This window comes from Mytilus californianus, unplaced genomic scaffold (genome assembly GCF_021869535.1).
Source record: "Mytilus californianus isolate M0D057914Y unplaced genomic scaffold, xbMytCali1.0.p SCAF_11, whole genome shotgun sequence".
Taxonomy (NCBI): domain Eukaryota; kingdom Metazoa; phylum Mollusca; class Bivalvia; order Mytilida; family Mytilidae; genus Mytilus; species Mytilus californianus.
The window spans coordinates 10,324,230-10,350,854 of NW_026262593.1; the positions used below are offsets into that span (position 1 = coordinate 10,324,230).

Consider the following 26,625-nt stretch of genomic DNA (forward strand, 5'->3'; position numbering starts at 1 on the left):
GTAAGATATTTTTTAATAAATTTTGTTTATAATTTTAAATGTATAAATGATTTGGTCCATAATAGAGGTCATGCATAACTCTACCTCTACCTCTATAACATGGCCCATGTGGTGAATCACTTACTTTGGCCAGCAGGTGATAGTTCATGTGGTCTTTGTGACAAACCAGACACCTCCTACCATATGCTTCAAAACTTTTACATGTCTAGTGCTATGGGTAATTTTAGAGACCATGCCTACCTCTACTTCTGGTAACCGTGGGCCACATGGAAAATATCTTAGTTTGGCCAGTGGGGAATAGGAAAGTTGGCATATTTGCCATACCAGGATACCCAAACTCCCATTTTTGCTGACACACACGTATGGGTCTAAGCTTTAATTGCTTTGAGACATTCCAACCTCTACCTCTATTCCCATGGCCCACGTAGAAAATCTCTTAGTTTGGTCAGCAGGCAATATAAAAGTTGGACTATGTAACATTCCGGGTCCCCATTAACCTTTGCTGACAAACTCGTACAGTTGTAGGGTTTTAAATGCTATATTCCATTTTAGAGACCATTACCATTTTCTAGTACCATGGCCCCAATGGAGAATCTCTTAGTTTTCCCAGCGGGCAATAGTAGAGATAAAACAAGAATATGTCCATAGTACACGGATGCCCAACTCGCACTATCATTTCTATGTTCAGTGGACCGTGAAATTGGGGTAAAATCTCCAATTTGGCATTAAAATTATAGATCATTTCATAGGGAACATGTGTACTGAGTTTCAAGTTGATTGGACTTCACCTTCATCAAAAACTACCTTGATCAAAAACTTTAACCTGAAGCGGGACGGACGAACGGACGGACAAACGGACGGACGAACGGACGAACGGACGCACAGACCAGAAAACATAATGCCCCTCTACTATCGTAGGTGGGACATAAAAATAAATTGAGGATGGAAATGGGGAAAATGTCAAAGAGACAACAGCCCGACCATAGAGCAGAAAACAGCCGAAGGCCACCAATGGGTCTTCAACACAGCGAGAAAATCCCCCTTCAGCTATGTGCCATACAAGAATACCCCAATCCCCTTCTCTTTCCTGACACACTCCTAAGGGTATAAGTGCTATGGAACATTTTAGAGGCCATACCTACCTTTATTTCTGGTACCTGCTATAACTATAGGACATTCAACAAGTACCTGCCATGACTATATGATATTCAACAAGTACCTGCTATAACTTTAGGACATTCAATAAATACCTGCTATAACTATAGGACATTCAACAAGTACCTGCTATGACTATAAGACATTCAACAAGTACCTGCTATAGCAATAGGATATCAAACAAGTACCTGCTATAACTATAGGACATTCAACAAGTCCTGCCATGACTATATGATATTCAACAAGTACCCGCTATAACTTTAGGACATTCAATAAGTACCTGCTATAACTATAGGACATTCAACAAGTACCTGCTATGATTATAAAATATTCAACAAGTACCTGCTATATATATATGATATTCAACACGTAACTCCTAAATATATAGGCTATTCAACAACTACCTACTATACCAATATGATTTTCAACAAGTACTTGCTATAAATATAGGATATTCAACAAGTACCTGTTATAACTATAGGACATTCAACAAGTTCATACTATAAAAAAGCATATTCAACACGTAACTGCTATATGTCTAGGACATTCAACAAGAGCCTACTACACCGATAGGATATTCAAAAAGTACCTGCTATAGCAATAGGACATCAAACAAGTTTTCATACTATAAAAAAGCAAATTTAACACGTAACTGCTATATGTCTACGCCATTCAACAAGAGCCTACTATACCGATAGGATATTCAAAAAGTCACTGCTATAGATATAAGAAATTCATCGAGTACCTGCTATAACTTTAGGACATTCAACAAGTAACTGCTATAACTATAGGACATTCAACAAATACCTGCTATAACTATAGGACATTCAAAAAGTACCTGATATGACTATAAGACATTCAACAAGTACCTGATAAAGCTATAGGATATTCAACACGTAACTCCTAAATCTATAGGCCATTCAACAAGAACCTAATATACAATATGATTTTCATAACTATAACAATAAGAAATTCAACACGTACCTGCTATATATATAGGACATTCTATGAGTACCTACTTTACCAATAGGATATTCAACAGGTACCTGCTAAAACTATATGACATTCAACAAGTACCTGCTATAGCAATATGACATTCAACAAGTACCTGTTATAACTATAGGACATTCAACAAGTACCTTCTACAACTATAGGACATTCAAAAAGAACCTGCTGTAACTATAAGACATTCAACAAGTACCTGCTATATTTATAGGATATTCAACTACAACATACTATACCAATAGGATATTCAACACTCCTATTATAGCTATTGAAAATTCAACAAGTATGTGCTATATCTATAGGACATTCAACAAGTACTTGCTATATTTATAGGACATTCAACTAGAACCTACTTTACCAATAGGATATTCAACAAGTACCTGCTATCAATACAGGACATTCAACAAATATCTGCTATAACTATAGGACATTCAACTAGTACCTACTATATCTGTAGGACATTCAATAAGAACCTTCTATACCAATAGGATATTCAACAAGTACCTGATATAGCAATAGGACATGAAACAAATACCTGCTTTAACTGTAGGACATTCAACAAGTAACTGCTTTAACTATAGGACATTCAACAAGGTCCTGCTATAACTATAGGACATTCAACAAGTACCTGCTATAACTATGGGACATTCAACAAGTACCTGCTATGACTATAAGACAAGACATTAAACAAGTAACTGCTATATCTATAGGATATTCAACACGTGACTCCTAAATCTATAGGCCATTCAGCAAGAACCTACTATATCAATAGGATTTTCAACAAGTACTTGCTATAAATATAGGACATTCAACAAGTACCTTTTATAACTAAATGACATTCAACAAGTTCATACTACAAAAAGCAAATTCAACACGTAACTACTATATGTCTAGGACATTCAACAAGAGCCTACTATACCGATAGGATATTCAAAAAGTACCTGCTATAGATATAGGAAATTCATCGAGTACCTGCTATAACTTTAGGACATTCAACAAGTAACTGCTATAACTAAAGGACATTCAACAAGTACCTGCTATAACTATAGGACATTCCAAAAGTACCTCCTATGACTATAAGACATTCAAGAAGTACCTGCTTTATCTATAGGATATTCAACACGTAACTCCTAAATCTTTAGGCCATTCAACAAAAACCTACTATACCAATAGGATTTTCAACAAGTACTTGCTATAAATATAGGACATTCAACAAGTGACTGTTATAACTATAGGACATTCAACAAGTTCATACTATAAAAGAGCATATTCAACACGTAACTGCTATATGTCTAGGACATTCAACAAGAGCCTACTATACCGATAGGATATTCAAAAAGTACCTGCTATAGATATAGGAAATTCATCGAGTACCTGCTATAACTATAAGACATTCAACAAGTACCTGCTATATGTATAGGACTTTCAAAAGGTTCCTACTATAACAATAAGAAATTCAACACGTACCTGCTATATCTATATTAAATTCAACAAGTACCTGCTATAGCTATAGTATAATCAACAGGTACCTGCTATATGTAAAGAACACTCATCAACTACCTAGTAATAATATTGGACATTCATCAATTACCGGCTTGAAATATGATATACAACAAGTTCCTACTATAACAAAAGGAAATTCAACACGTACCTGCTATATCTATATGAAATTCAACAAGTACCTGCTATAGCTATAGTATAATCAACAGGTACCTGCTATATGTAAAGAACATTAATCAACTACCTAGTAATATAATTGGACATTCATCAACTACCTAGTAATAATATTGGACATTCATCAATTACCGGCCTTAAACTATGATATTCAACAAGTTCCTACTATAACAAAAGGAAATTCAACACGTACCTGCTTTATAAATAGGACATTCTATGAGTACCTACTTTACCAATAGGATATTCAACAGGTACCTGCTAAAGCTATAGGACATTCAACAAGTACCTGCTATAGCAATATGACATTCAACAAGTACCTGTTATAAATATAGGACATTCAACAAGTACCTTCTACAACTATAGGACATTCAACAAGAACCTACTATAACTATAAGACATTCAACAAGTACCTGCTATATCTATAGGATATTCAACTACAACATACTATACCAATAGGATATTCAACACGCCTATTATAGCTATTGAAAATTCAACAAGTATGTGCTATATCTATAGGACATTCAACAAGTACCTGCTATATTTATAGGACATTCAACTAGAACCTACTTTACCAATAGGATATTCAACAAGTACCTGCTATTAATACAGGACATTCAACAAATACCTGATATAACTATAGGACATTCAACAAGTACCTACTATATCTGTTGGACATTCAAAAAAAACCTTCTATACCAATAGGATATTCAACAAGTACCTGCTATAGCAATAGGACATCAAACAAATTTTCATACTATAAAAAAGCAAATTTAACACGTAACTGCTATATGTCTAGGACATTCAACAAGAGCCTACTATACCGATAGGATATTCAAAAAGTCACTGCTATAGATATAGGAAATTCGTCGAGTACCTGCTATAACTTTAGGACATTCAACAAGTAATTGCTATAACTATAGGACATTCAACAAATACGTGCTATAACTATAGGACATTCAAAAAGTACCTGATATGACTATAAGACATTCAACAAGTACCTGCTAAAGCTATAGGATATTCAACACGTAACGCCTAAATCTATAGGCCATTCAACAAGAACCTACTATACCAATATGATTTTCATAAAGTTCTTACTATAACAATAAGAAATACAACACGTACCTGCTATATCTATAGGAAATTCAACAAGTACCTGCTATAGCTATAGTATAATCAACAGGTACCTGCTATAGCTATAGTATAATCAACAGATACCTGCTATATGTAAAGGACATTCATCAACTACCTAGTAATAATATTGGACATTCATCAACTACCTAGAAATAATATTGGACATTCATCAACTACCTAGTAATAATATTGGACATTCATCAATTACCGACTAGAACTATGATATTCAACAAGTTCCTACTATAACAAAAGGAAATTCAACACGTACCTGCTATATATATAGGACATTCTATGAGTACCTACTTTACCAATATGATATTCAACAGGTACCTGCTAAAACTATATGACATTCAACAAGTACCAGCTATAGCAATATGACATTCAACAAGTACCTGTTATAACTATAGGACATTCAACAAGTACCTTCTACAACTATAGAACATTAAAAAAGAACCTGCTATAACTATAAGACATTCAACAAGTACCTGCTATATTTATAGGATATTCAACTACAACATACTATACCAATAGGATATTCAACATTTGCCTATTATAGCTATTGAACATTCAACAAGTATGTGCTATATCTATAGGACATTCAACAAGTACTTGCTATATTTATAGGACATTCAACTAGAACCTACTTTACCAATAGGATATTCAACAAGTACCTGCTATCAATACAGGACATTCAACAAATACCTGCTATAACTATAGGACATTCAACAAGTACCTACTATATCTGTAGGACATTCAATAAGAACCTTCTATACCAATAGGATATTCAACAAGTACCTGATATAGCAATAGGACATGAAACAAATACCTGCTTTAACTGTAGGACATTCAACAAGTAACTGCTTTAACTATAGGACATTCAACAAGTTCCTGCTATAACTATAGGACATTCAACAAGTACCTGATATAACTATAGGACATTCAACAAGTACCTGCTATGACTATAAGACAAGACATTAAACAAGTAACTGCTATATCTATAGGATATTCAACACGTGACTCCTAAATCTATAGGCCATTCAACAAAAACCTACTATATCAATGGGATTTTCAACAAGTACTTGCTATAAATATAGGACATTCAACAAGTACCTTTTATAACTAAATGACATTCAACAAGTTCATACTACAAAAAGCAAATTCAACACGTAACTACTATATGTCTAGGATATTCAACAAGAGCCTACTATACCTATAGGATATTCAAAAAGTACCTGCTATAGATATAGGAAATTCATCGAGTACCTGCTATAACTTTAGGACATTCAACATGTAACTGCTATAACTAATGGACATTCAACAAGTACCTGTTATAACTATAGGACATTCCAAAAGTACCTGCTATGACTATAAGACATTCAAGAAGTACCTGCTTTATTTATAGGATATTCAACACGTAACTCCTAAATCTTTAGGCCATTCAACAAGAACCTACTATACCAATAGGATTTTCAACAAGTTCTTGCTATAAATATAGGACATTCAACAAGTGACTGTTATAACTAAATGACATACAACAAGTTCATACTATAAAAAAGCAAATTCAACACGTAACTGCTATGTGTCTAAGACATTCAACAAGAGCCTACTAAACCGATAGGATATTCAAAAAGTACCTGCTATAGATATAGGAAATTCATCGAGTACCTGCTATAACTTTAGGACATTCAACAAGTAACTGCTATAACTATATGACATTCAGCAAGTACCTGCTATAACTATAGGACATTCAAAAAGTACCTGCTATGACTTAAAGACATTCAACAAGTACCTGCTTTATCTATAGGATATTCAACACGTAACTCCTAAATCTATAGGCCATTCAACAAGAACATACTATACCAATAGGATTCTCAACAAGTACTTGCTATAAATATAGGACATTCAACAAGTACCTGTTATAACTAAATGACAATCAACAAGTTCATACTATAAAAAAGCAAATTCAACACGAAACTGCTATATGTTTAGGACATTCAACAAGAGCCTACTATACCGATATTCAAAAAGTACCTGCTATAGATATAGGAAATTCAACAAGTACCTGCTACAGCTATAGTGTAATCAACAGGTACCTGCTATACGTAAAGAACATTCATCAACTACCTAGTAATTATATTGGACATTCATCAACTACCGGCTATAACTATGATATTCAACAAGTTCCTACTGTAAAAAAGGAAATTTAACACGTACCTGCTATATATATAGGACATTCAATGAGTACCTACTTTACCGATAGGATATTCAACAGGTACCTGCTAAAGCTATAGGATATTCAACAAGTACCTGCTATAGCAATAGGACATTCAACGAGTACCTGTTATAACTATAGGACATTCAACAAGTACCTTCTATAACTATAGGACATTCAACAAGTACCTGCTATGACTATAAGACAAGACATTAAACAAGTACCTGCTATATCTATAAGATATTCAACACGTAACTCCTAAATCTATAGGCCATTCAACAAGAACCTACTATACCAATATGATTTTCAACAAGAACTTGCTATAAATATAGGACATTCAACAAGTACCTTTTATAACTAAATGACATTAAACAAGTTCATTCTATAAAAGAGCATATTCAACACGTAACTGCTATATGTCTAGGACATTCAACAAGAGCCTACTATACCGATAGGATATTCAGCAAGTACCTGCTATACATAAAGGAAATTCATCGAGTACCTGCTATAACTTTAGAACATTCAACAAGTAACTGTTATAACTATAGGACATTCAACAAGTACCTGCTATAACTATAGGACATTCAAAAAGTACCTGATATGACTATAAGACATTCAACAAGTACCTGCTATATTTATAGGATATTCAACACGTAACTCCTAAATCTATAGGCCATTCAACAAGAACCTACTACACCAATAGGATTTTCGACAAGTACTTGATTCAAATATAGGACATTCAACAAGTGCTTGTTATAACTAAATGACATTCAACAAGTTCATACTATAAAAAAGCAAATTCAAGACGTAACTGCTATATGTCTAGGACATTCAACAAGAGCCTACTATACCGATAGGATATTCAAAAAGTACCTGCTATAGATATAGGAAATTCAACGAGTACCTGCTATATCTATAGGAAATTCAACGGGTACCTGCTATAGCTATACTATAATCAACAGGTACCTGCTATACGTAAAGAACATTCATCAACTACCTAGTAATTATATTGGACATTCATCAACTACCGGCTAGAACTATGATATTCAACAAGTTCATACTGTAACAAAAGGAAATTCAACACGTACCTGATATATATATATAGGACATTCAATGAGTACCTACATACTTTACCAATAGGATATTCAACAGGTACCTGCTAAAGCTATAGGATATTCAAAAAGTACCTGCTATAGCAATAGGACATTCAACGAATACCTGTTATAACTATAGGACATTCAACCAGTACCTTCTACAACTATAGGACATTCAACAAGAACATTCTATACCAATAGGATATTCATCAATTACCTATTATAGCTATAGAACATTCAACAAGTACCTGCTTTATCTGTAGGACATTCAACAAGAACCTACTATACCAATAGGATATTCAACAAATACCTACTATAACTATAGGACATTCAACAAATACCTGATATAGCTAGATGACAATCAACAAGTTCCTACTATTATTACTGTAGGACATTCAACAAGAACATATTTTACCAATAGGACATTCAACATGTACCTGCTTTAACTATAGGACATTCAACAAGTACCTGCTATAACTATAAGACATTCAACAAGTACCTGCTGTATCTATATGATATTCCACTAGAACATACTATACCAATAGAATATTCAACACTTACCTATTATAGCTATATAACATTCAATACGTATTTGTTATATCTATAGGACATTCAACAAGTACCTGCTATATTTATAGGATATTCAACTAGAACCTACTTTACCAATAGGATATTCAATAAGTACCTGCTATAACTATAGGACATTCAACAAATACCTGATATAACTATAGGACATTCAACAAGTACCTACTATATCTGTAGGACATTCAATAAGAACCTAGTATACCGATAGGATATTCAACAAGTACCTGCTATAGCTATAGGACATTCAACAAGTACCTGCTATAACTATAGGACATTCATCAAGGACCTGCTACAAATATTGGACAATTATCGAATACCTTCTTTTAATTGAGGACATTTAACAAGTACCTCATTTGACTATAAGATCAGATAAGATAAGATAAGATATTTTATTTCCAATTATGGGCCCCAAAGGGCATAAACATTACAACATCAATAATTTTTTCATAATACAATACAAACAATGAGATAAAAAAAAAAGTTTAACGAGAACTATTTAAAAGTTCTTAAAGAATACGAAGATAACAAATCTATAGTATGTTTTTTTTTTTTAATACTAATGCATTTTATTGCAAGCGTGGTTGATATAGATAACAAACAAGCAGCCCAAAAAGAAAAAAAGAAAAATAGATATCCATATATGTATAGTACACAAAAAGTTGGATCAATTAAACATATAATAATTAGCCAAAAAGAAAGTAGAAATTAAGCATGTCCATGACTCATCCTGTGTCAGCAGCAAATAGGAAAGTATTATAGTTTCCTAAAGGCAGCTGACACCAGGGGGCGATACCTTATGGGCCATAGGCATGTAAAATGTGTGTAAATGTCTCTTTCCTACCTGTATCAAAAGCAAACAAGGAAGCACCATAGGTAACTTGAAGAACTATAAGACATTTAACAAGTACCTAGACTTTATATACACTGGTATAGGTGGTTATAATAGACCCCGCCATGAAAAATGAAACAACGTTACTTAGAAAACTAACGGCTTTTTACGAAATAAAATATCATGACAGACAGGAACCAACGACAACCACTGAACTACGGCTCATGACTTAGACAATGTGCCGGGGTAAAACATTAAACATGTATGTGAGAACCCATTAACCCATTAACCTTTGACAGTGGTATAACGGCACAACATAAGAACAAACTATATAAACTCTTGTTTAATCAATCATTATTATATTTGTTTATGATGATAACGCTGTGTATCACACACTATAATCAGCATCCACTTCACAAGGTTTTTTTTCTGGGTATGAATTAAGTTTTATGATAAACTTGATGAAATTTGGATACTACGGACTCATATTTGGGACAAACTAGAATTAAAATTGGCATTGAACTTTTGTTTCAAATTCGAAATTTTGACAAATCAAATCTTATTGAAACATCGAATTTTCAACTTTTCAAATCTCGAAATTTTGACTTTAATTGGAAATTTTAGCTATTAGAAATTTTGAAATTTCGGCTGTTAGAAAGATGAAAGTTTGGACTTTTTGAAAAGTCGAAATTTCAGCTTTATAAAGTCAAAATTTAGACTTTAAACTCAAAATTTCAAGTTTTAGAATCTGGAAATTTCAACTTCTCAGTATTTATATGTTTATATGTTCTAAAACTAGAAAACTGAGGAGCTCATGAGTCGTCCTGAATATGCATGGCATATTTTGCCACTTGATTTACCATTGTTTCAACAAGGCAAAGTCGTTGACCTGCTTTTGGGATACCGAACAGGACTTTTAACCCAATCATAAAACATAGGATGCAAAATGTCCTTAGATGTGACGACCCTATGACAGAGTCGTGGACACTAATACATGGAATATGGGAAAATAACATTTTTTTTTCTGTCAACACGCATGCTCCTTCCGAATTAAACTCTTCAATCTTAAATGTTAATCCATATCATTATTAAAGAGAACAAAACTATTTCTGAATATAAATTGACAAAATGTTTGGATGACGCTTTATTTATTTATTTGCGTCTATGTCATCTCCTTCTAAAATTGTAATTGCTGTGTTTGAATACTTATATTAAAGTTGTAATACTTTTTAAAAAAGTCAAAATTTCGAGATTTGAAAAGTCAAAAATTTGAGTTAAAGTCGAAATTTTTAGATTTGACATGTCAAAAGTTCGACCTCGAAACAAATGTGCCCATTTTATTTTTTACTATGTCCCTATATTTTTCTTATTGTTGATGGACGAACAGTTGTCTATAATTGCTTACACCCAATTCATTTGAACTTTGGTGGAATAGTTGTCTTATTGGCAATCATATATTACCACATAACACCTCCTTATTCTTTATATTGCTATAAAGAAATATCGTGTCACTGTACTACTAGTTTAACCTAAACACGTTTCAAATGTTTGACAGAAGAAACAAGGTAACTGTATGCATGGGACTAATAGTTTGTATGTTTGCTTAGTCCAGACTCCAGGTTACGGAAATCGTATTAACGTTGTGCATGATGTTCCTACAACACGACTTTACACCAAAAATGGGACGTCAAAGAGTGTTTTCTGAAATTTTGACGTCGATTAATTAAATTTGTTAGTTTCATTCGTTTTTTTTTATGGGTTTATTCTGTCTCTGTTATTTTTGTGATGTATTTTTACCATGAATTACCTGAAGTTGTAGAAATCGATTAACAATGTTTTACCCTTAATTCCCCTTAAAATGCTGTATAATCGTAAATAATGTAGAAAGGCAAAATGGGACGGAATTATTAAATATACAGTTTTCCATAAATAAATTAAAACATAATTTTAGAAGCACAAAACTTTAATCACAGGCTGCTAAAATTTTATGGTGCATATCATATGTCATTGTAAATTTTCCATAGCTTGATTCAACCCCAATACAAATATATCCGACACTATGCAAGTAAATCATTTTTTTTTAACCCTTGATTAATTTGAAATGAATTGTACTTTTCTTGACACACAATTTGTCGAAATACAGCCCTTCAATTATTTGAACCCCAGCTTCAAAGTTATTTCCCCAGTCATCTATAGTTTCTTGCTTCAGTTTTCTAACGTCTAATGTACTTTTTGAATTTTAGAAGTCTTCTCCTGGATCGTCCGTAAAAACGGGTAATACAATCCCGGGTTGTATTATTTCAATGACACTGTTTTCGTCGATGTTTGCAATCAGTCTTTCAGTTACCTCTGTTTCATGCACAAGTTTATTTTGACGAAAAGGTCCGGCTTCGGTAGTACATGAATTAGTTTCAGTACGACAGTTAAAACATGAGTAGCAGGACAAGTCGCGAACTAAATCTTTTCGAGTACTTGTACTTTTAATTTGGTGAATGTACCTTACTGAAGGGGCGACTTTAAATGATCTATATCTATTTCAGGGTACTTCCGCAACATAACGAAAAATTCACCTTTAACATATAGAGGACTGTGATGGTGTCTCCAAATTGTCTTTGCAAAAGTTGTACATATCATTCGCATTCTGAATCAAACATTTGCCTCTAGCAACAATAAATCACTAAAAGCTAAAAATGGTTATAAAATATCAAAATTTAATCTGTGTCGAATCTATGTTCCGAGTTTGTCAATATGCACTATTCTTTTTTCGACAGCCTTCAATATCTTTTTCCAAATTTCACCACACGATTTGTTTTTATTACCAGGAACATTTAGTTGAAACAAATTTAGCACATGCAACGTCGGAAATAAGCGTTTTTCGGATTTTTCGACGTTTTCACCCGTTTGGACAAAATGACTACCGTTTTGTAATGTTTCGTAGCATTTTATACCTTTCAGACCCAAGCATGCAGTTAATAAAAAACAAATCTAGGCAATGTGTACTCTTCGTGTATCTAACTTTTGTTTTTATAAATTATAAACAACTTATTGAAATATCAGGTAAAAAACCCGCATTAATTGCTTTGACAAATGAAATATCAACTTGGACAAAATGACTACCGCTTGAAAAACGACTGTTAAGAGAAGATTTTATAGAATCTACAATATTTGAACTCACGAACAATGAGGCAAATAATTGTACTATTGGTAGATGTTATTATCATCTTACCATTTTTAGACATTTTCTGCTATATCTACTTATAACAAACACTTTCAGTCGTTGAGTCAACGAAAAACGTCGTTGGACATTTTTCTTATTCCAGCTTAATATGCAGCCGCCGAGTCAAATGAAATTTGACAAACTAATGACTTAATTGTCACAAAGAACCGACACATGTCATTGTTCTCACCAAGTTTCAGGAAGATCAGAGAATAAGAAATAGGATCACTATACATAAGAGTTAAAACAGTTGTTCAAAAATGTAACGTTGGACATCCGTTTTTTCACATATAGCTTTGTTGTTTTAATCCTCAAATATACTAGATATTACTATGCATATGACCAAGAGCTATAAGAACATTATTGAAAACATATACTGAATTTGTTTTTATAGTGGTTAGAGTTTGTTAACATTTTTTTTTGTTTTGCGGAGGAAATGTCGAAGATTCTTTTTTAAATCCTATGGGTTGTAGGAACAGCGTGCGTAACGTTATTACAGATATTTGAAATGTAAAAAATGGAAGGGTTGAAATTCCGTGTCCTATTTGACTAACAAAAAAATACCTACAAATCGCTTATGTTGGCCCAAGTAAATAAATCGATCGAGAATTTAGTCAGTGGTAAACACGAATGTGACACTATGTTTTGATTTTTTCATGAACTTAAATATTGATATGAATAGATCTTTTCAAAGCTCTGATAGGGACAATGCAGAATATTTAACCACGTGGCTATCACCAGAAGAGTAAAAAATTTACATTGAGAGTGGTACACGGAATAAATTCCACAACGGCTTGCCGTACGAAAGAGTTGCTTAGTCTATATGTTTGCCAAATATTGGTCAATGCTAATTTGTTTTGTTCCTAACACGCTTCCGTAGGATTGAGTCCATTCACATGGATTAAATTATAATTTGAAATTATTTTGGCAAATTTAATGCACGATTTTAAAAGATAATTTAATTCAAAATTCAATATTTAATGGTTTATAGTCATTAAATAGTTCGAACTTTCCTTAATTACTTGTCTGGGTCGATATAAGATGGTCCGAGTTGACTTAACATAGTCGGTCCAAAATTTCTCCGGACCGACTTGTCCAATAATAATCATTAAAGCGTTTGACAGATAAATGATTGGTTTGCCTTATATTAAACGCTAAGGTAACATTGATGTTGATTTTTTAATATTAAAAAATCAGCGTATTATTTAATATTAAAAATTCATTTATTAATATTAAAATATCAGACTGAATATTTAATATTAAAAAAATGATTTTTTAATATTAATAAATGATTTTTTAATATTAAATATTCATTTATTAATATTAAAAAATGACAGTATTTTTTAATATTAAAAAATCGATTTATTAATATTAAAAAATGATTTTGTAATATTAAAAAAATTTTTAATATTAATAAATGATTTATTAATATTAATAAATAGGGAATAAATTCCACAACGGCTTGCAATAATAAGATCAGAAACAAAGCCCTATGAAAGGTGAAAACAATAACACAACTGTATAAAATCATTGTTTATTAAATTTGCTTGCATAAGAACCATGAAGTTAAAATTTATAATGATTACGTTTATCCTGTCAACCCCTTTTCTTCATTGCATCAAGGCTTCCGTTGCTTTACATCGAGCAGCCATTCAACCAATCGGGGAATGTTAAGTTGGGACATACCTCTATTTTTGGAAGCGTGATCTTTACATCGAGGCTTGCGTTGCTTTACACCGAGGCCACAGTTGTTCGACCAATCGGGGAATGTTTATTTGGGGCATGTGACCTATTGAACTGCAGGTTTTATAATATTTTATTAGAAATTGTAGAAAAATGGATGAGGGTCGTAATGGGGGTACCTTCATGACGAGTAAAGGTAACAAATCTTGCCAAATGACGTTAACGGTATTTTTTGGTGCATGACGATAAAATGTACACTTTCTTTAAGATGATAAAAAAATCGACTGATTTTGACGAATCACAATAATTTTTTTCCAAAAATAACGGTAACGATAATTATTTTGAGACCTCTGACGAATCATGTTAAAGGATATTTTGACGAATCACGGTAAAATTTTAACCAATTTTACGCTAACGGTAGCCGAAAATTACCGTTTGACGCCTGACGGTAAAGGGCATTCCTATCCTTTTCATTGATCATTAGGTTATTATGTTAAATGTCACATAGTATAGCATAACGTTAAATGTCTTATTTCCAACTACAGTTGAATTTGATAAGATACGTTTTTAACTATATCTAAATATACATGTTTTTTTTAGAGAAAAAAACAGTTATTCTTAAATATAAATTACAGCAACAACAATTCATTATTTCAAGGGCAAAAAGTGATTTGTATCTTTACCAAAATTTACATTCATATAAAAATAACAAGATGTCGTATGATTGCCAATGAGACAACTCTCCACAAGAGACCAAATGACATAGAAATTAACAACTATAGATTGCACTTCTGTAAATATACACAATGCAATTTCCCATAGGAACTCTCTTTGCGGCTAAAGATGTGCCACTTTTACTATGAAGTTTCGTTAAAAAATATATCCTAGAACGAAAAGTTGATATGCACTACTTTTTTATTCAAAGATCAAAGCATAGGGCTGTGCGGCATATTTTCAACATTTATATGTCCCGAACTTCTAAGAGTTTAAACTTATACTAAAATTCTGTACTACTCATACCTTCACTTTGGGTCTTCCTCATAATTCATTTTTCACCGCTACCTCTCGTTTTTATACTCGTCTGGTAACATTCCCAAGTTATTTCTCTATGAGATGAAACATAGAGATCATATCTTGGAACCAGTACGTAAACAAAACAAAATATCTATGAATATTATAATATCTCCCCAAAGGAGGCGTGGCTTGTGAAACAGCTGTATTTACAAAGTGCAACCTATAGGTCACTGTACAGCCTTTAACAATGTGCAAAACTCATACTGCATAGTCAGCTATAAAAGTCCCCAAAATGACAAATGTAAAACAATCCAAGCGAGAAAACTAACGACCTGATTTATGAACTAGAATAATAAACGATAAACAAATATGATATACAGCAGCAAATTACAACCACTGAATAACAGGCTCCTGACTTGGGATAGGCGCATACAGAAAGTGGCGTGGTTAAACTTATTTGAAAGCGCCAACCCTCCCCTAACCTGGAAAAGTGGTATAACAGTACAACATAAGAACAAAATATAACTAGAGGCTCTCAAGAGCCTGTGTCGCTCACCTGTATTTACTGATGCTTTGTAAATCATTTAAAATAAGGTTAAAATCAAAATTAATAGTATTAGATATTAGATATTATAATGATATGTAAGATAATAACAAAATACTGAAAAATTTCTGTAAAATTACTAACTCAGGGCAGCAACCCAACAACGGGTTGTCAGATTGGTCTGAAAATTTCCAGGCAGATAAATCTCAATCTGATGAACATTTTTGTCACCTGTAAGATTTTCTCTAAATGCTTTAGTTTCAGAGATATAAACCAAATACTGCATTTTACCTCTATGTTCTATTTTTAACCAAGTCGGCCATGATGGTTGGAAGGCGGGGTCATCGGACAAATTTTTGTAAACTAGATACCCTAATAATGATTATGGCCAAGTATGGTTAAATTGTCTCAGTAGTTTCAGAGAAGAAGATTTTTGTAAAAGATAACAAAAATTTACGAAAAATTGTTAAAAATTGACTATAAAGGGCAAAAACTCCTAAGGGGTCGACTGACAATTTTGGTCATGACGACTTATTTGTAGATCTTACTTTGCTGAACGTTATTGCTGTTTACAGTTTATCTCTTTCTATAACAATATCCAAGATAATAACCAAAAAACGGCAAAATTTCCTTAAAATTACCAATTCAGGGGCAGCAACCCAACAACGGGTTGTCAGATTCATCTGAAAATTGTGGGGCAGATAGATCTTGACCTGATAAACAATTTTACCTCGTGTCAGATTTGCTCTAAATGCTTTGGTTTCAGAGATATAAGCCAAAATCTTCATTTTACCCCTATGTTCTATTCTTAGCCATGGCGGCCATCTTGGTTGGTTAGCCGAGTCACCGGACACATTTGTTAAACTAGATACCCTAATAATGATTGAGGCCAAGTTTGGTCAAATTTGGCCCAGTAGTTTCAGAGGAGAAGATTTTTGTAAAAGTTTACGGACGCAGGACGCAGGACGCAGGACGACGGACGACGGACGACGGACGCCAAGTGATGAGAAAAGCTCACTAGGCCCTTTGGGCCAGGTGAGCTAAAAATCAGTTGAAAAGGGCTTAACAAATCAGATCGATACAAAGCAGAGATACATCTAACAAAAACACAAACCGGACGTGGCAGGGTACGTGTACATCCCCACAACAAAAAAGACACTAAGTACAGATCTGAGAGTACTCGCAGTTACTGACAGTTAGTTCAAAGCCAATAACAACTAACAAAATCATGCATCTAAGACTAAAATATCATTCAGTACACATCCAACATCCAATGGATTTAGTGTAAAGACGTCATTAACAATCAGAGAAAAACATGACCTTGTGCAATGCTACGATACAGGTATCGTCAGATTGTAGAGCCATGCATGTGTCATTCTTACCTGATCAAATCAAATATGTTATAAAACTATACCTTCATGTGCTACTGTTAAAGATAAATGTGGTCGAAATTGTAGATTTTTGCCAAACATTTTGATCTTTTTCGTCATTTGTGTCCTTTTTAAGATAAACACACGCATTTTTTGTGGTAAAAACATTTTGCAATTTCTTCTTTACACATATATGCATTACATTTGCGTAACAATTGTTTGGAAATAGTTATCTGTCAAATATTTCATGATTTTTGTAAAAAGCTGGCAATTTGTGCTGTTTATATATTTAATTTTAAAAAAAAACCTCATCGGGGACTTTTTTCATTAGAAATTGCCACATATAATCTTCCTACATAATTTTCAAGTTTATGACTTAAATCTGCGGAAAAAATTTGATGTGGCGAAAAATAACCTTTTTGCTTTAGCTACGTCATAACCTCAGCTGTAACTGTATCGTATGCAATTAATATATCTCAATAAATATTTTAATGACATGCAATCAACCCTACCATCATTTTGGGTTTATGCTCGACGACGTAATTTTTTTTAAGAAAGACTATGTCATTTCTAGGAATTAGCTTAAGTAATATTAAACACCTTGGCTTTTATGATTGTATGGTGGTATTTTCGTTTAAGATATATAAAAACCTTTATGAATCGTACTTTTAATCCATCCGTTTGGCTTTATCGAATTATAGATAAAAGAATCAATTATTACTGTTTGGGTTATTGCTGTCTTTTGTTGCTACCAATTTCTTGTGGTATGTCCACTTTCGACTGCTCAATTTTACCTTTGGTGCTTAGTAACGGGTTTTGCTTATCTAATGTAGTTTGTATCATGCTTTTTTGAAAAAAATAATAAAAAGAATGGATCACGGGGCTTATTTTCACGCTACAGGTTGTGCAAAATTGGCAGATTTTGTATAGATTATGCATGGAAAACGCAATTTTCTGCCATAAAACGAAAACTACACCATAGATATTTGAGATAAAATATGAGAAGATAGGTCTAATATTATACTTTCAGATAAGAAATAGAAAAAAATGGAATAACCGGGCCTGTTTTCTTGCTACATAATAAAATAGATAAATTCCTAACACATTATATCGTAAAAGTAACTTTATCTGAATTATCTGCCCTTACATTTGAGTTGACTCCCCTTATGTGGCAAAGTTGTAAAAAATTGAATCAAACAAAACTATTCTGTTTTTTGTAAAATACAACCATAAATATAATAAAACATGTCATTTTCTATATTAGAATGAAAATTCTTACACATGAATTACCCACTACTCTTAAAATTTGCATATTTTATTAAAGGTCTAGACCGATTATTTTCTGGTATTTCAAAATCCAAGATGGAGGAAGACACCCTATCTACCTTAACACTTTTTGCGCCTGTCCCAAATCAGGAACCTCTAGCCTTCGTTAGTCTTGCGAAAAAAACACAAAGAAATATAAATCAATTGCTTTAAAAAAGCAATTGTAAACGGTCTTTCCCCCCTTCTGAAACATGATTGATTGATATGTGTGTGTGTGTGTGTGTTTGTTTGTTTGTTTGTTTGTTTGTTTGTTTGTTTGTTTGTTTGTTTGTTTCTTTAAAGGGTCCATATTAGTGTGTTGTTTAAGTTTCTATATTTAGTTAGTTGGAAAGTTTTTATTCTATTTCAGGTCCCGGGCGCGTATTTGTCTCGCGCCAGATTGTGGCGTCACGTGACGAAGCTTTATAATAGCAAAAACTTAGCATTTTCATTTTTTTTTAGGTGGGGACGTTAAACAGACAACATTTATAGCGACGGAGTTTACAAAATGTATTTCTTTTGTCATTGTAGGTAATTGACATTTTGATCACAGTTTACGAGCAGTGCATGCTTTGGATTTAATTGATCCTGTGTAATTTTAAAAGACGTTTGTTGATTATTTTCATCTGATGTACATTTTTCAGTAGCAGTTTGTAACACAGATTTGTATTTTAATCTAGGAGCGGACATTTTATTGTAGGATTTCACTGAGATTCACGGAGCTAGCAAGCGATTTTTACGGCTTTGCAATTTCTTTTCTGTAGGAAAATTCCTGGGAGATATCTGCACCACGTTGTTTTATGGAGATGTAATACATGTATACCCTGCTGACTGCAAATTTTGGGGTCAACTGGACATGTAGTTTCCCAGAACATCTGATAACAAGCATGTGGATTTTTTTTTTTCAGAAGAGATGTAAATACAATATTAAACACATGAGACGGAAACGTGCATACAATGAATGATTGATTGATCAGTTGGTTGGTTTATTAATTGATTGATTGATTAATTAATTAATTAATGTGTTGGTTGGTTGGTTGATTGATTTGTTGATTGGTTGGTTGGTTATTTGATTAAACACGTGGGATAGGGTCTTTTGAAACAAATGAAAAAAGAAACAAAGGAAATCTTGGACCCCGTATTAAACACATGAGACGGAAACATGCACACAATAAATGATTGCTTGGTTGGTTGGTTGTTTTATGGATTGGTTGGTTGGTTGGTTGGTTGGTTGGTTGGTTAATTTAACATGTGGGATATGGTTGATTGATTGATTGATTGATTGATTATTTGATTAATTAAACACGTGGGATAGGGTCTCCTGAAACAAGCAAAAAAGAAACAAAGGAGATCTTGGACCCCGTATTAAACACATAAGACGGAAACATGCATACAATGAAGTATTGATTAGATCGTTGGTTTATTAGTTGATTGGTTGGTTGATTGGTTGGTTGGTTAAAAAAATTAACATGTGGGATATGGTGGTCTCTTGAAACAAGCGAAAAAAAAACACAAATGAGATCTTGGACCCCCATATATCAAACACATGAGACGGAAACATGTATGCATGCAATGATTGATTGAATGGTTGCTTGATTGATTGATTGATTGGTTGGTTTATTATTGGTTGGTTGGTTGGTTGATTGATTGATTGATTGATCGATTAATTAATTAATTAAACACGTGGGATATGGTCTATTCAAACAATCGAAATAGAAAGAAATAAGATCTTGGTCCCCATATTAAACACATGAGACAGAAACATGCATGCAATGATTGACTGACTGACTGACTAATTGATTGATTGTTTGATTGGTTGGTTGGTTGGTTGGTTTGTTGGTTGGTTGGTTGGTTGGTTGGTTAACACAGAGAACTAATCCACTTTGATCATGCAAAAACGGAATAGAAAGCCTAAATATTATATCTAAACACATGGGATTTATCTTTTGAGAGATCACTTAACAAGTAGTAAGGTTAAAGGTCAATGTCAACCTACAAAAAACACACATCAAACTCTTTAAATAGTGCCAAAAACACATAATTTGCCTCTTTGTACATGACCTTGACCTTGTGACCTTGGTCAAGGTCATTGGTCCACAATGTCATTGCAAAAGACCCTATGGGTCTAGGCCTTTTGTTTAAGAGTTTTGCCTAATAATGTCTTTTTACAAACCATCAATGGGGGTTATGTCCCTTACACAATGATAAAACCAATACAGTCATAATGTAACAAAGTTGCCCCTTGAAGTACCAAGCATTTTTCACTATTTAAATTTTCTCTATCTATAACCATTTGAGAATTATAGGGAAATCAACGAAATGTCAAAATCTAAAATATGACCTTGACCTTTGACCTTGACCTACATTTTCAAGTTATGGTCCAATGATCTCAAATAAAAAGACCCTAGGTCTTTACAACTTACGGTTTATGAGATTCTTATGCATACCGAAAAGTAAAATATTCAAGGGGAAATAAATCCTATAAGAGGTCACTGGATCGCTTCGGTTAAAGTTATTTAAAGCTGCGACAAGTGGCAAGGAACATTTAAAAAAAAACATTTGCCGCTAACTCTTATAGTTTATGAAGAGTAGCGATAACAATGGTTTTTGTAATTGGGGAGATAACTCCTATAAGGTAAATAGTACACTTTGGTTCCCCTAATACAAGATAGATTTTATTAATCCAATACTTGGCACCAAAGATCATTTGGATCTGTCGCGTACTTTTTTTGACTTTTGACTTTGAAATCGGACGAGGAAAAAGAATAATAATAATAATAAACAAACGAAATACAGTAAGGTTTTTCCATTAAGAAAGGAAAGACCTTAATTACATGATTAGAAGTGTTAGCGAAAACCTTTTTTCTTTAGCGACGTCATAACCTCAGCTGTAACTGTATTGTATGCCAAAAATGCTTTTGTCGTATATCTCAATAAATATTTTAATGACATATAATCAATCTTTCAGTTTTTCTGTTGTTTCGTTGTTTTCCTCTTATAGTTCATGTGTTTCCCTCGGTTTTAGTTTTGTAACCCGGATTTGTTTTCTCTCAATCGATTTATGACTTTCGAACAGCGGTATACTACTGCTGCCTTTATTTAGCGCTTTCAGCCATTGTTACATAGTTGTTAAATATATATATTCGTATGAAGTGTGTAATACAAAACATTTCTTTTTAAGACGTGCAGACGGAGACTTACAACTGGCCATCTATCCTTTCATTGAGTATGAAGAATCAACATATTTTGCATGGCCTTGCTTGAAGGAAAATCCCAAAAAACAGTTCCAGGACATAAAGGAATTTCCTTCCAGGGATGATGACATTTTATTATGCACGGCGCCGAAAACAGGTAAGTTCCATTTTAATTTCCAATCAAAGTCAAATTATTCATCAATATCTTATAATTACATATATAATATTTTGTGTTCGCTTTCATATTTAATTACATGTATTCCAATGACTACATATTTTTTGCTTAAAACTTTTACTGTAAAAACAATGTCCTGTATCATTACAAAGCTAAACACGAAAGTCCATATCTATTTTGGGAAAAATATTCTTTTGCTTATCGTTTAAGAAATGTAGATGTTATTGTTTTTCACGATTTTTCTACCAGGTACACATTGGGTTCATGAGATTATATGCATGCTAGTAGACCACACGACAGAATATAACAGTAGGGCCGCTACACTGAAAATCCATTTAGATTTTATGACCGACTTTCAATTATTGGAGGCTGAAAATAGGCGAAGAATTCTACATTCACATCTTCCTTGGAGCTTCTTGCCGTCAAAGCATATAGACAAAAAGGCTAAAGTCGTGTATGTGAACAGAAATCCTAAGGATAGACACGTTTCTCAGTACAATTGGTTGAAAGAGATGAATGGTGTTCCTCCAAATTGGACATGGAAGCAGTATTATGAAGATGTGGTTATCAATGGTAAAGTGTTTTCTTTTTAATATTTACGTTTGTGTAAGCTTTAGACCCGTAGATACTTTACAAAACAACTTTAAAAATTGTTTTGCATAACAAAGACGTATTTATTTTTTATGTACGTCATAATCCAAAATTTGTGTATAATTGACAAAGAAAAAAGTTATTTAGGTTAAAAATTCAATACGTTCATTTTTTCATTTACTATTCATTTGTATAAAACTATAATGTTCGGTTCGTTGATACTATACAAATAAAATCTTAATATAATTCTAGAGCATAAATCTACCTGCTGTTTTATATGTTTTTTGAAGAAGCAAAAAGTTATGAATGATGAAATATTACCATAATTTTTTAAATCAATCTACATTTGTAAAAGAAGATACTAAATGGACATTCACAAAACACATTTAAGTTAAAAGAAGGTGCACATCGTGTTATGAAATTACCTCGCGCATTTTTTGAAAATGAGCTAAGGTGAAAGTAAACTTTATTTATTTCCATACATATACCTCATATAGGTATGAAAATACAGACGTTTTATGAACATAGAATTTGTATAGATGTGGCGCGTCCGAAGCTCTTTTGTGGATTTACCTTCATTAGGAACGATCAAATCAAAAAAATTGAAGGTCCAAGCCATACAAAAACATTGAAGGTCCAAGCCATACAAAAACATTGAAGGTCCAAGCCATACAAAAACAATGAAGGTCCAAGCCATACAAAAACATTGAAGGTCCAAGCCATACAAAAACAATGAAGATCCAAGCCATACAAAAACATTAATGGTTCAAGCCATACAAAAGCTATGACACCCGAGTAGAAATGTTACGGGAAGAAGGATCAATCAGGATTTTAGTGGTGTTCATGTTGCTCAGTCTTTCGGTTTTCTATGTAGTGTTTTAGGACTCGTTTTGTCTTTTGGCCGTTTTCGTATTTTTGCCATGACATTGTCAGTTTCCCTTTAACTAGAATGTAAACTGCCATTTGTGTTTATGTCATCTCTTGTTCGCGTATTATGCTGTTACATGTAGTTCATTCTTTTAATCTACTTTCATATCATTATAGATACATTGTTAACTGGTTGGTTCAATTACACGAAAGAAATGACAAATGCTGCAAGAAATAACAAGAATGTGCATGGTGTGCTGTTTGAAGATTTGAAATTGGTAGAACGATTATAAAGACTTTATTTGCGTTTGTCGGTTACTGTGGATTCTTTTATTTTCTCGGATACCTATATTCGTGGAGTCAGAAAAACTTGCATTTTCTTGGATATTTAATTTCGTGGCTTTGGCAAAGTTTGCATACATTCCTTTAGAAAATTTACAATTCGTTGAACATTTGAATTCGTTGTTCCCCTGTACCCACGAAATCCTCAAAAATTGGTATCCAACGAATGATAATGAATCGACAGTAATTCGACTAAAATAAAACAATGCGAGTTTCACAGAACTGAAATTTTATTTTCAAAATGTAACAGAATTTAAGGGTTAATGTTACAGTTTCAAAATTCCTTATTTATCATTCAACACATATCGGCAGATCTAAACGAAGAGAAGCGAAATCTGCCGAGTTTTGCCGATTGACTTCCCTATCTCTAATGAGAAGGACACATTTATTAAACAGATGCATAGTTTATATAGTCGAACTTTATAGTAACAAATTCTTGTTTGAAAGAAACTTCTACACATTCATCGTTGCATAAAGTACTATTAGTTCGAGTATAAATAAATATCAACCATTACAGAACTTGAACCTCTATAAATTTTAGTAAGTTCACGATTGCCACAAATGTTTAACAGAAGTTAGATATTGAATCTACATGTAAATACTAGCAAATCTAAATACTAGCTATAGTATATTATGGACATTAAATATCTAATTAAAAAAAAGAAAAACAATTGCCTAATGAAAAAAAAATTAAACCTTTACATATCACGAGGTTTGTTGATCATCGTTTGTGACAGATATTGCAAACGTCAAATATGAATAATATGATGTTGGAGATACATACACGAGACAGGAAACAAGCGCCATAACAACATCGATAGGACAATATACGATCTTCAACTTACCTTTTTTGAACTTGACTTGGAGTTCGGTATTTTGTTTATAATTGTTTCTATACAATATGTCAAGCTGTCAACAACTATGAGTCAATAACAGTTGTGAATAAAAAGAATATAGACTAGCTATCAACACCAATTTTCCAAATGTCGATTTCTAACTTTAACATATACATTGTAGCGCCCGATTGAAACAATCAAACAACTTGCTGAGTTCCTGGAAGTTCCCTTTGACGATCAGTTTATAGCAGAAGTTGCCGATAAAAATGTCTTTCAAAAGTTAAAAGATCATAAACAGGATGCTACAGTTGCATTATCAAGAGAATATAAGTCAGTGTTGTTTAGAAAAGGTAAATATCAAGAGAATATAAGTCAGTGTTGTTTAGAAAAGGTAAATATCAAGAGATAATAAGTCAGTGTTGTTTAGAAAAGGTAAATATCAAGAGATTATAAGTCAGTGTTGTTTAGAAAAGGTAAATATCAAGAGATAATAAGTCAGTGTTGTTTAGAAACTACGCTACAAATACTTCGGTTAAAAATAAAAACGAATCCGGTGATCCACTTATATCGATATATCATAAAAGACGAAAGTGATATAATTATGAAATATCATCTGCAATCCAAATTATGAGGACAGATTTTCGGGAAAATGTAAATCAAAGGAGAAATTTCAAATGTTTCGCTCCTTTCTGTGCACATTATTTAGGTTTTAAGTTTTGATTGACTGTATTTCTGGAATTATAAATGCAACATTTATCTTTTGCGATGCTCTGATGCAGATCAACGAGTTCTAAATACAAACAAAATTGCAATGTCAAAATCTTGTGGAATTTCTCCAAAACTGTCATGGGTGTGTAAAATATTCATTTACACACATTTTGTCTATAAGAACTAGTTCATAAACTATCATAATTTAGAAATGTTCCTTATCTAAGTTTTCCCCTCCCTCCCGTAGCTCATTATAAATATATTTTTACTTTTTTTGTATTCTTACAGGGGAAATTGGAGACTGGAAGAACTGGTTTTCGGTCTCGCAAAATGAACAATTTGATGTAATGTACAGAAAAGAAATGGAGGGTGTTGAAGTAGACTTCACATACGAAATACAGTAGATACTGTATCGATATTACGTTAAAATTTTGTATTAATCAAATATTAAAAAAACGAATTCGACGGAGCCATATGAACTAGAAATTATTTCAACATAACAATGTATGAAAGTTTTCAAATGGATGAATTCACCAAAAATGCATTCACCTATCGGCCTAATAGTACATGTACCAAATCACTTACAACCCTGGTTGGTATAATCGTTCACACACAACCACACAACAACTGATAACCGATCTCTAGAAATGCAACCCTAGTTTAACATTATTATATAATTGAATGACAAATGTTAGTCCCGGGGACATTGCCACTGGGGATTATGGTAACCTAAAAGACTGATAGTACTCCAGCTGCGCTGTATTTTGATATAATGCTATTCATTCTATTGAAAGGTATTTCCGTCGCTTATTGGAGTTCATTGGGCACACATTTTACATATGATAAAGAAGGTATTTCAAAATAAGTATGTTAGCGACTACTAATGTTGGAATGCCTAACTATGAAACGTTTAATAGTATAAATTCAAATGACTCTATCAATACAGCCGAAGTCGATTAAGGTCAACTTTGCCAACGAGAGATGCAGTCATAGTTTTAAAAGAGTAAAAAATAGTCCTTGAAATACATACAGATAAAAATGTAATAACATTACAAAATCTAAAAATTAAAGTACTGATTTTACATGTCGTAACG

At 32.9% G+C, this 26,625-nt stretch overlaps 2 protein-coding genes across 45 annotated transcripts in view; one reads left to right on the top strand and one right to left on the bottom strand.

Annotated features, from left to right (window-relative positions):
• Positions 1 to 25,996, top strand: part of LOC127719528 (sulfotransferase 1B1-like) — a 34,526-nt gene extending 8,530 nt beyond the window's left edge. Inside the window, exons 2-6 of the mRNA XM_052225734.1 lie at positions 22,000 to 22,169; positions 22,437 to 22,760; positions 23,823 to 23,923; positions 25,005 to 25,173; positions 25,820 to 25,996. Of these exons, the coding sequence (XP_052081694.1) occupies positions 22,000 to 22,169; positions 22,437 to 22,760; positions 23,823 to 23,923; positions 25,005 to 25,173; positions 25,820 to 25,935 (880 nt within the window). The 3' untranslated portion in view covers positions 25,936 to 25,996. The remainder of the gene's footprint in view (positions 1 to 21,999; positions 22,170 to 22,436; positions 22,761 to 23,822; positions 23,924 to 25,004; positions 25,174 to 25,819) is intronic.
• Positions 1 to 26,625, bottom strand: part of LOC127719523 (collagen alpha-1(XII) chain-like) — a 565,245-nt gene that overhangs the window by 220,286 nt on the left and 318,334 nt on the right. The window lies entirely within an intron of this gene.